Raw genomic sequence first — 13146 nt, 5'->3', positions numbered from 1 at the left:
TCTCAAATAAAATTAACAAAATTTGATTAAAAGAATTAAAGTCATACAATTCTAAAACAAAAACTAAATTAATCCAAAACTTAAAAAAAAACTAATTCTAATTTTTTAAAAATTAAAAAACCAAATATATATTTAACTCTAAAAAGAATATTAAATATTTTTTTGTTGTTGATCAAAACTAAATCTGATTTATCATGTTGAAACATTAAAGTAAATATTTTCTTTTTATTTCTTAGTATCCACGTTTACAAATTTTGTCGTAAGGTGTGAAGAATTTTGAATGAGAACTAAGAAAAATGGATTTTGATGACGTCATGCAACTTGAACAGAGAACCAAACATGGATGATGTCATGCAATGTTTCTTTCAGAACTGATAAGTAATCAGTATCAGTCCCATCTCCAAGATTAATAGTCAATGCTTCCTATTTATTGCCTCTGTCCTACAGAACCGTTTTGTGCCAAACTTGTGTATGAGATTTTAAATAGCATTATAGTGGATTCTATTTTTAGATAAATTTTGGAAATTTATTGTGCCACTACAAAGATAACACATGTAGAAGAAAAGCCATCCATTTAGATAATAATCTCTGCTTAATTTCTCTCTTTTTTTATGGACTTTGACTATGTAAGTACGCTTTTTTTCTCTTCAATTTGCTTAACTTGTTACTTTTATAACATAATAAGCGTCTGTGTATTTATGTTTTCAAAGACTAAACATCAACTTATAAAGGGAAACTGAACACACATTTGAGAGGAGTCTTAATAATACTTTGCGTTAACTAGTTGAAATTTACAACAATTACTTTACAGGGTTAAAGCCCAACTTTGTTCTCAAGTAAATGGGAGCTTCTTTGTGCATGGTTAAGAAATAAGAAACTTCAATAATACTTTATAATACCTGCAGCTTAACCATACCCTAGCTTTTAGATTGGACAAAACGATACTTATTTTTTAAGTATGAAACCTTTGACAAATACAACATGTTAACTTAGTGTGCAACCAAACCAGGTTTCCATCCATCTTCTTCAGCATGCTATGCACTGAAATTGCCAGAATTTGATCGAGCAAAAACAAAGTAACAATTTGTAGCAGGAGGAATATTCTTAGTTACTGGTGTTTTTTAATATTGTAATGGTTTCGTTAGTTGGATTCTTAGGTGCTCCTGGACCATTGAATGTGTTCATCAGTTACACCTTCAAACACGAAAGGATATGTTCCTCTTCCAAATGAAAAGATATGCTCGTTTATATTATAGGCCATTAGCCCATGGACACGTTCTACGTCAATCTCTCTCACCAGTCCCCCACTTATTTAACATCTATCAAGAGATACATCTCTAATTTCAAAGGAATTTCTGAAGAGACAAAGAGCCAGTGGATTGCCACCTGGACTAGCACTAAACCGTTTTGCTATTTCTGATTAGTTGATGTACAAAGCCAAAGTAATGTACAGTTTAGCAACAACGAATGAAGAAAAGTAGAAATACATACACATATACACATTCACTATATTCAATTAGCCATTTGTTTCTCGTATATAATTTAAGCATACCAACACAGTAGGCACCTAGCGCTTTAGTCAATAAGCAAACCTAAAAGCAGGAGAATTCTGTGGGCAAAATTTTTTACCGATTTTCATACACCATCTATAAAAAAATAAATAAAGCAAAAGAGAAAGTGAGAGACGGAGAGAAGGTTTTAGTTTTACCCTTTTCTCTTCTCTACCTCACTAAACGGAAGGCATATAGCATGGGCTTCCGATTTCAGAAGAAATATCCGAAACAGGTTCAGAAAGTCCACGTAGCAAGGAAGGTTGAGGTGTAGACAATCCTGAAGAAGTTGAAGACTCCTCCACCATCAAATTCTGCAGTCCTGGCTTCAATTCATTGTTACAAAACCTCTCATATTCAGCTCTATCTCCTCCCTTTTTCTTCACCTCCACCACAACCAAACTAGGTGTCAACTCAAAAATCTCAGCAGCAATGGTCAAAGGCCCTTTCACCCCCTCTCGGGTACCCTCCAAACTCACCCTGCAATCCTTCTTCCTCACTGTAAACCTCACCAACTGAGCAATCTCCTCCAACTTGGAAATAATCCTGTTAACTGGTGCAGCAGTCACGAACCTGGTTTCATCTTCCTTCTCCTCAAACAACCCAGAGAGATCAAACCCAGGGGAAAACGATATAATGTCGAAAGCATTCAAACTAGGTGGTCTAGGCAAAGGAGCATTCTTTCTCCTAACTTCAACCTCGGAATCAGACTCCGAAATCGAGTAATCCGAAAAAGAAGCAACAGAAGCAACATCGTCATCATTGTCCAAAAGCACGTCATCATCCACATTGCAAAGCCTGTCATCCTCAACATAAAACTTGATCTGCTTGAACCCTTTCTTGAACCACTTGTTCTCCATAATATCGGGAATCGCAATCCGGGTTTCGGGCTTGGTGTCAAGAAGCCTTGTGAGAAGCCTGGACAAATCAGGAGAAAACCACCTGGGACACCGAAACTCCCCTCTGTAAATCTTCTTATACATTGCCATAACATTCTGGTCGTGGAAGGGTAAATACCCCGCCATCAACACAAACAACACGACCCCACAAGACCAGAGATCCACCTTGGCACCATCGTATCCTTTCCTCGCCAAGACTTCGGGAGCAACATACGCAGGTGTCCCACAAAAAGTGTGGAACAACCCATCCTGTCGGATTTGATCAGAAACCGCACTCAACCCGAAATCCGAGACCTTAAGATTACCATTCTCATCAAGCAAGAGATTTTCAGGTTTGAGATCTCTATGGTACACCCCTCTGGCGTGGCAGAACCCCACCGCGGAGATTAACTGCTGAAAGTACTTCCTGGCAACCTCTTCTTTGAGCCTTCCTTTCGCGACCTTGTTGAAAAGCTCGCCCCCGCGAACGTATTCCATTACGAAATAGATCTTGCTCTTGGTGGCCATTACTTCGAAGAGTTGGACAATGTTGGGGTGGCGCACGCGGCGGAGGATGGAGATCTCGCGCTTTATATGTGCCACCAAACCTCCCTTCAGAATCTTCTCCTTGTCGATTACCTTGATGGCCACGCCTTCGCCGGTTTTGAGGTTCCGCGCGTAGTAGACCTTTGCGAAGGTTCCATGTCCAAGGAGTTTCCCAATCTCGAAACGACCCAATAGAAGGTTCGATGGCTCCCTCTTGTGATGGCTCGTGGGGGTGGCGGCGGCCATGGATGGCCCTTGGATTTGAAATTTGGAGGCTAAGTTTTGTTTTGTTTTGGTTGAAGGAAGAGAATAATGAAGGTGGTTGGTGGTGATTGGTGTCTGGATTGGCCTGTATTGAAGGTTGTTGAAAAGAGTGAACGGATGGAGGAAGGAACAAGGTTGTGGTTTTGATTTGTTTGAGGTTTCCAATGTGTGAGAGAGAGTGTGATGATGTGTGTAAATAAATTTATCGTATTTGGTTCAAATTCAAACAACAGGTGAGGGAATGAACGAGAGAGAAGAGATGCTTATATAAGGAAGAGTATATACCACCATTAATTCGTTTCTATTTTTCTTTTGCTTTTTTATCTTTTCCTTTTTATTTATTTATTTGCTTTCGCAATTTGTACTGTTAATACTTTCGCTTTTCTTATTGTTTTATTTCACATTAGCCAATTGTTGTGCCACAAAAATCGAACCAGCAAAATTGAACACCTTTTCCGGTGCCAAAATATCCTAAACTACCAAAACTTACACCCATTAGGGTTTTTGTGTTTTTAGTCAAAGGAAAAAAGTGAAAGATTGAAGCATTTTTATGGTTTTATTGTTATGTTTTTTAAATTAAATAAACATTTGTATTATTAAATTTGATTTAAAATGGTAATCACATAATTATTAAAAAATTTATTTCAAACTTATTTTTATAATAGTTATTTGTGACAAATTAGAAATGGACGTTAATTCCATAAGTTTATAAGTTTAATTTAAAAAAAATTAAAATTGGGTTGATTCAATTTTTATTTTAAATTTTGATATTGCAGTACCACGTAGAACCCCAGACTCTTTAAATTATATTATCCAAAAAAAACAAATATTCTATGAATAACTTATATATACAAAACTTATATTTACCAGATAGAGACTACAATAATTATATATATATATATATATATATATATATATATATATATATATATATATATATATCTATAATTATTTCACTAATAACATTTTAATATCATAATAACATTAATAACCAATGACTAATAAATAAAATTATTACTCTTGGTATATGTATTTTTAAAAAGTTATCGCTAAGCATATTTTAATAAATATATTTAAAACAAAGTAAACATTTCAATTCAACTTACCTCTACTCCAATTTCTAAATGGAAGATTCAAAAGTCAAATTAAGTTAAACAATTATACTATTTTATTTTATAAAAGCAACCTTTAAGATATATGTAATTGTATACATATATGATATATTATTATTTTGTGTTATTGTATAACTATTAATTATTATGACATTTTGTGTTATTATTAATTAATTATTAGTAAATTGGTTTATATAATTTGAGTTTGGTCTGTCGATTAAAATGATTATTATTTTTTATTGAGAAAAATGAAGATTTATTGGACTTTTAGGTCTCAACATGTGTTTTTGTGGTCTTCCAAGCTTATGGGTACTTACTTCCCTCTTCATTGGCACTCACACATGTAGTGGTGGCTGCTAGTGCAACCACCTTTTCACCAACACGTGTATCTGTCACTGCTCACCTGTAATTTCGTATAATATATTGCTAACCAATTCAAGTCGGTTGCAAATTTTCAATTCAAAGATAACATAAATAATAATCGTATTTATACTATTAAAGGATATGGATAATAATTAAAATAGTACTATATAAAATATTATAAATTACTTGTAAGAGTTTAACAAGTATTAAATTTGTTATATTGAATTTTACTGTATGATTCGCGAAAACACTATGCTGCATTCTTTTTAAATTACCGAAAGAAATTGATAAATTTTAAAAAATTATAACTATGAGTAAACTGTGTAATATTTTTAAATGTATAAATTTTTAAACTAAAATCATATAAAAAATAATATTATTTTAATTTAATTTTGATAAAAATAATAATTATATCAAGATAACACTCTTTCAGTTAAAAGTGTTTTAGTTAAATTTTAACACGATTTTAATTTTAAAAATTTGAATTAATATCGCGTTATTTTAATATGACTATTTTACAATAAAATTATATATTATCGTGACACAATTTATTTATAATATTTTTTTAATTTTTCTAAAAAGTTGCACTTGTTTTTGTCTGTTGGTGTTATTAGCCTACTATAATCATTTAACAAACACACGTAACATATGAATTTTGTTACATGCCATGCTCTGGGATTAATCTTATTATAGAACATGGGTTTCGTTGTTATTTATGTTTTGTGTTGGACCAGAATTCCATGAAAAGAAACCGAGACTTAGTGGGTGGTAGTTTCGGAACTCAAAGAAGAAGGCTTGCAAGAAACTGAGGCTGTCACGTAGCATGGTCTGAAGGATAACAACTTTTCAAGAATTATATTATTTCTTCACGCAACAATGTACTGTACGTGTTTCCTCTGATTTAAGCTTCTGCCTATATTTTTATGCACCATAACTTTCCTTTCCTTTTCAGTTTTCTATTTGGTCGGTCACAATAAAAAATTTCATCGTTTCGAGGATAAAATCGTCTATAAACATTTCTTTTACTTTATTGAAATTATTTTTGGAATAAATTTGTGATGGAATATTTGAAATTCAAACATTCACATAAAAAAAAACTTTATTTTAAGGGTTAATTGTATTTTTAATTTTTAAATTCTAATATGAAATTGATTTTTTTTTAATTTTGATATATTTACTTATTTTAAAATATGAAAATCAAAATTTATAAAAGTTCATATTATTTATTTATTTTCGCAAGTTTTCTATAATTATTGTAGAATATATTATAAGTTTTATATTTATTTATATTGTTTTTTCTATTGCATATTATGGGTACATGTGTTTTGTCTTAATAAATAATGAGAAGAGAATTTTGGAAATGATTAATTTTGTGAAGTGAATGGAGAAAGAAAGAATAGAATAAAGCAGGAGTTGAAAAGTCAACTCTGTGTGGGTGGTAGAAATGGTTATGACACGCAATGGGCAAGCTTATAATATAATGAATGAAGTTTTGAAATTAATTAGTTAAGTAGTTGATTTTGCCTCCAATTTCTTTTCGCTGATATTGTAGGTTACTGTCGGTTTCGGATTCATATATTTTTTCATGTCATGTTTAGCTTAGTTAGAGCAACATTAAATTTACACATCAAATTCAGTATAAAAAAGATTATATTAAACAGTGAACGGCTTTTATGTAAAACCTTATTGCAACAAAATCATATGCTTCAATTAACATAATCATGATACTTGTTCTGAAAAATATTTATATCACTTTTGCACTCTGTTTGTTTAAGCAATTTAAATTAAGCTACATGCTGCTAAAAAAATATTGAGAATCTTTCGATTCTCTTAACTGTTTTGGGTTGGACAGTTTTTCACTGTTCTGTTTGAACAGTGGGTTGTTTCTCATTCTCCCTCTTTGGAACTCTATATATACAGAGATCCTTTCCCCTTTTCCCAAGCTAAGAATGTATACACTTTGTATATTTGAATGTACTCACAAATAATAAAAGAAGAGGTTTTTCTTACTCACCGTTTCAAGATCTTCAACTTTGTCTTCTGTACCGAGAGCAATCGCCGCCGTATCGGAGCTCCTCCGGCCACCGACGTCCGCCTCTTTCTCTTCTTTTCATCAGAGAAAGTCTCTAACGTTTCTCTCTCCATTTTCACCTTACTTTATGCAAATGCCATGCAGACATTCACTTTCAGCTTATCTTCCAATCTGATGGGCCGAATGCAGATTGGGCTTCTAAGTGCACAGTGCCTGACCCAAATTAATATGGTATCAGAGCAGGTCTAGTACCTGCTCTGCTTCCGTTGCCACCGCTGCTGTTTCTTGGGTCTTCTTGGGCTGGTTTCTTGGGTCTTCTTTTTGCTGGGTTCTTGGAGCCACTGTACTGCCATGGATCAATCTGATCACTCTTCCAATCCCGCCAGCCCATTCTATCTACACCCGGGAGAAAACCCAGGTTTGACTTTGATTACACAAACTCTCAACGAGAATAACTACTCGTCCTGGAGCAGAGCCATGAGGAGGGCTCTGCTTTCGAAAAACAAAATTAAATTCATAGACGGGTCCATAAAGAGACCCCAGAAAACTGATGCTGCCTATGACACCTGGGAAAGGTGTAATGTGATGATCCTGTCATGGATGACAAAGACCTTATCTCCGCATATCGCAGAGAGCGTCATTTACGTCGAGGAAGCAAAGAAGCTATGGGATGAGCTTAAGGAGAGGTTTTCCAAAGGAGATTATTTCAAAATCTCAGATTTACTACAAGACATACACTCGATTAAGCAAGGGGAATGGGGAGTCAGTCAATTTTTCACTGATCTGAAGATATTATGGGAAGAATTAGAGTCTTTAAGACCCATTCCTGTTTGCACTTGTGAGACTCCATGCAACTGTGACATGTCCAAGGTTATGTTGAAATATAGGGAAATGGAGCATGTAATTTGCTTCTTGAAAGGATTGAATGATTCTTACAATACTGTTAGAACGCAGATCTTCTTAATGGATCCTTTACCCAATGTTAACCGTGTTTTCTCTTTGATTATTCAACAAGAAAGACAAGAAAAGCAATGTATTACAGAAACCAGAATTCTGGCGAATGTTGCCGATAAAAACAATCACTGGAAACCAGAACAAAACTGGAGGAATCAAGGACGTTTTGCTGGAACTCGTGCACAAGGCAGAGGTAGGGGCAGAAACCCGAATTATGGAAGGCAATGCTCTTATTGTAATAAGATGAATCACACTGTTGATGAGTGTTATTCTAAGCACGGATACCCCCCATGGTACAAGAAAGAAGAAAGGAAGAGTGATTGAAACTCTGTTAATGTTAGTCAAAGCAACACTGACTCTGAAGACAATTTGAAGATACAACAACAGACCAGCAGTAGCAATAATACCAATCCTTTCACGCCAGAACAGATGCAGAGACTTCTAAAAATGATTGATAAGGCTGAAGACTCATCCATTCACAAAGTTAATCAAGTTCAGAGGAAAGAGACTAAGAATAAACCAGGTAATTCTTCCTGGATTATCGACACGGGAGCTACTGATCATGTTACACATGACAAATCCAATTTTATTGTTTTTCACAAAATTAAACCCATTTCCATAAAACTACCAAATAAAACTACCATCACTGCTGAATATGCTGGAACTGTCCAGTTTGCTGAGAATTTTATCATTTTCAATGTCCTTTACATACCTAATTTTTGTTTCAATCTAATCTTTGTTCAAAGTCTTATCAAAAGACTTGGATTGCAATCTAACTTTTTCCTATGAGAATTGTCAGATAAGGAAGAATCGTTCATTGAAGACGATTGGATGTGCTAAACCATGGAATGGTCTCTATTACTTACAAGATTTCTCTAAACCAGAACAAAGAGATATTGCCAAGACTGCTTTCTCTTTTAAAAAGACTGATGTTAATCTGTGGCATCTTAGACTAGGACACCCTGGACATCATGTTGTAAAACACATATGTGAAATGTTTCCTTATGTTAAGACTAATACTGATATTGTTTGTGACACTTGCCATTATGCAAAACAACACAAGTTGCCTTTTACAAAAAGCTTATCTGTTACTACTGAATGTTTTGAGGTTATTCATTGTGATATTTGGGGGCCGTTGAATACTGTTTCTGTTCATGGGCATAGGTATTTTCTTAGTATAGTTGATGATTACAGCAGACACACATGGGTTTTTCTAATGAGTAATAAACGACAAACCAAAGACTTATTACAAAATTTTGTCATTAAAATCAAGAATCAGTTTAACAAGATGATAAAAATCATTAGGTCCGACAATGGGCCAGAATTTAACTGTGTCAGTTTTTATGATATGCATGGAATTATTCATCAGAAGAGTTGTGTTGAGACACCAGAACAGAATTCTGTAGTTGAAAGAAAACATCAGCATATACTTAACGTGACACGAAGTCTTCTTTTTCATTCCAACATACCTAAAGTTTACTGGTCTTATGCTATTGGACATGCTGTTTACTTGATAAATAGATTGCCTTCTTTTAGTCTAGGACATAAGACTCCCTATGATATGCTTTACAATCTACCACCTACTTACTTAGACCTCAAAGTCTTTGGATGTTTATGTTTTGCTTCTACACTTGAAAATAATAGAAACAAGTTGGATCCTAGGGCTAGAAAAGGAGTATTCCTAGGGTATAAAAGTGGTGTCAAAGGCTATATTGTATTAGACATAAATACAAAAGAGCTCTTTGTTAGCAGAAATGTCATGTTTCATGAAGAAGTGTTGCCCTATAAGAACTTTCAAGGTAATCAGCAAAGCATAGACAATGAGAAGGATGAAAATGAGTTCTTAACTGATTTCTCCAAAGACTACTATCCTACTAATGAAGACCGTTTTGATGAGCAAGAAGAAATTAATCAGGAGGAAGAACTGCAGAATCCTACTGTCACAAATAACAGTCAAGAAAACTACAGACACAGAAGACCAGAAAGGGTTAGAAGGACTCCTGCCTATCTAGAAGATTACATCCACCAAGTGAATCAATCCTTGACTGTTAAAAACAATTTCAAAACTCCCTATCCGATAACTAATCTACTATGTTGTGATAATTTGTCAGAGAAACACTCCAAATATATCATGGCTGTCACTGAAAATAAGGAGCCTCGGACTTACAATGAAGCTAAAGACAAAAGGGAATGGATAGAAGCAATGCAGAGAGAAATTAAAGCCTTGCAGGACAACAATACTTGGTTTTTAACTCAACTGCCATCAGGAAAAACTCCTATAGGGTGCAAGTGGGTATATAAAACAAAATTTAGAGCTGATGGAAGCATTGAAAGGCATAAGGCTAGGTTAGTGGCAAAAGGATATACACAACAAGAAGGGATAGATTACTTAGACACATTTTCCCCTGTTGCGAAACTCACCATTGTTAGACTTTTGATAGCACTAGCTGCTTCAAATAATTGGTTCTTACACCAGTTAGATGTGGACAATGTGTTTCTTCACGGTGACCTCAATGAAGAGATTTATATGCAACCTCCTCCAGGACTAAGTATTCATACAAAGGGACATGTTTGCAAATTAACTAAATCCTTATATGGCTTGAAGCAAGCAAGCAAACAATGGTTTGAAAAATTGTCCTCTTATCTAATCTCTGTTAAATATAAACAATCTAAGTCTGATCACTCATTGTTCACCAAAAGAACTGGTGCATATTTCACTGCATTACTTGTATATGTGGATGACATTGTGTTAGCAGGAAATTCCTTGGAAGAAATCAATTGCATCAAAGAGCTCCTACATAATAAATTTCGCATAAAGAATCTTGGAGAACTCAAGTACTTTCTCGGACTTGAAGTGGCTAGGTCTAAAAAGGGAATTCACTTGTGTCAAAGAAAATATGCATTAGACATACTTGAGGAAACAGGAATGGAGGGATGCAAACCCTCTACTACACCCTTTCTCAGAGACACAAGTCCATTATACAAATTGGACAGCCAACTTGATGATCCTGGACCCTACAGAAGATTGATAGGGAAGTTACTCTATCTTACAAACACTAGACCTGACCTATGTTATACTATAAATTTACTTAGCCAGTTTATGCAATTTCCTACAGAACACCATTATAGGGCTGCTCAGCATGTGCTCAGATACATCAAATCTACCCCTAATGAAGGATTGTTTTTCGCTGCTGACTCTCCTATGCACCTGAAAGGTTTTAGTGATTCTGATTGGGCTAGTTGTCCTAACACTAGAAGGTCAACTACAGGATTTTGTGTCTTTATCGGGACATCACTTGTTTCCTGGAAGTCTAAGAAACAGAAGACCGTTTCCAGATCATCTACTGAGGCTGAATACAGAGCCCTTGCTGCCACTGTATGTGAAATACAGTGGCTCCACTATTTACTTAAAGATCTTCAAATTGAAGAATCTGGAGTGCCTATCCTATACTGTGACAACAAGTCTGCTCGCCACATTGCTCATAACCAGAGTTTTCACGAACGGACCAAGCACATTGAGCTTGACTGTCACGTTGTTCGTGAAAAGATCCAGGAAGGGCTACTACATCTTCTTCCTGTGCGATCCGATGAACAGCTGGCCGACGTCTTCACCAAATTTCCGCATCGCGTCAGCTTCAAACATATCATTCCCAAGCTTGGACTGGTCAATATACATAGTCCAGCTTGAGGGGAGGGTATTGAGAATCTTTCGATTCTCTTAACTGTTTTTGGTTGGACAGTTCTTCACTGTTCTGTTTGAACAGTGGGTTGTTTCTCGTTCTCCCTCTTTGGAACTCTATATATACAGAGTTCCTTTCCCCTTTTCCCAAGCTAAGAATGTATACACTTTGTATATTTGAATGTACTCACAAATAATAAAAGAAGAGGTTTTTCTTACTCACCGTTTCAAGATCTTCAACTTTGTCTTCTGTACCGAGAGCAACCGCCGCCGTATCGGAGCTCCTCCGGCCACCGACGTCCGCCTCTTTCTCTTCTTTTCATCAGAGAAAGTCTCTAACGTTTCTCTCTCCATTTTCACCTTACTTTACGCAAATGCCACGCAAACATTCACTTTCAGCTTATCTTCCAATCTGATGGGCCGAATACAGATTGGGCTTCTAAGTGCACAGTGCCTGACCCAAATTAATAAATATGTATGTATACTGCAAAGTTATTAATCTTTTATGAGATTATGGAAGACGCTCAAATGGTAATAAGAGTTTTAATTTTTAATTTTTTTAATAAACTTTTTAAATGTCAATAAAGTGATTAATTACAAATACAATAATTTGGTGTATCCTTTATCACTTTATCTTTTGATTATTTTCACGTAATTTTATCATTTTCTTTGCTTGAACAATAGTTCAGTTTATAGTTTTCATATGTAGATATATCGGCCATGTTTTACGTTTTGAATCTGTAAAAAGGGAATTAAAAACGGTGTCTTAAAATAAAAAGCAATTACTATTTTAGATGGTAATAGTAGTGGGAGAAAGAAAAGGTCATAAAAGATAGTGAATTTATTTGAAATAATTAATGATATACATAATCATATTTTGAAAAGGAAAAGTACAATTTCGATTTTGTTTTTTCAAGGAAGATTAAAATGGATATTTGGTAGGAAATTAAAATAATAATAATAATAATAATAATAATAATAATAATGATAATAATAATAATAATAATAATAATGATAATAATAATAATAATAATAATAATAATGATAATGATGATGCAATCAATAGTGTACAACTTCCTTATTTGTTGCTCATCAAGAAAAGACCATGGGCCTCTATTTTGGATCCGCTGGGCTAGTCTCCTTTTAAAGTCCAAAAATTAATTGGACACAAAAAAAGTGATGGTTACTCTCTACACTACCCCAGTTGCATCACACATTTTTTAAAAATTTGAAAATTATCATTTATATTTTAAAAAATCTTTCACTTCCGTTTCTTTTTTTCAACAATGTCCGTAAAAAAGAAATTCTTCAACATTAACTGACGTGACCACATCGGTTCAAGCTTTATATTTTATTTTAGTTTTTACTTTAAATTGATTAAATAAAATAAAAGTCAATTTAATTAAATTAATAGTAATTATTTCATTAAAAAAAAATAAAATTAATTTATGTAATATATTATAAAAAAAGATTTAAATAACCTATAAATTAATTTAAAATATAATATTTTAATAAACTAAAAGCTAAAACAAAAAAGCAAAACTTGAATAGATGTGATTATAATTAATTAAAAAATAATATAATATAATTAAATTAATAATTATTATTTCATTAAATAAAATAAAATTAATTTATATATAATTATGTAACAAATTTAAAAGAGATTTAAATAATATCTATATATTAATTTAAAATATAATAAATTAATAAACTAAAAACTAAAAAAATGATAAATAAAAAAACATAAATTTTGAGCGGATGTAGCATA

The 13146-nt window shown here is 33.6% G+C and overlaps 1 protein-coding gene across 1 annotated transcript; it reads right to left on the bottom strand.

Moving 5' to 3' along the window:
• Positions 1-1632: 1632 nt before the first annotated feature.
• Positions 1633-3506, bottom strand: LOC108341880 (CBL-interacting serine/threonine-protein kinase 12). Its single transcript, XM_017579542.2, has one exon. It carries the CDS (start codon positions 3218-3220, stop codon positions 1730-1732), a length of 1491 nt encoding a protein of 496 aa, XP_017435031.1. The 5' UTR covers positions 3221-3506; the 3' UTR covers positions 1633-1729.
• Positions 3507-13146: the final 9640 nt, after the last annotated feature.

This window comes from Vigna angularis, chromosome 6 (assembly GCF_016808095.1).
Source record: "Vigna angularis cultivar LongXiaoDou No.4 chromosome 6, ASM1680809v1, whole genome shotgun sequence".
Classification (NCBI taxonomy): domain Eukaryota; kingdom Viridiplantae; phylum Streptophyta; class Magnoliopsida; order Fabales; family Fabaceae; genus Vigna; species Vigna angularis.
The sequence above is the reverse complement of the archived record's forward strand: the minus strand, read 5'-3'. Positions and strand labels throughout refer to the sequence as shown.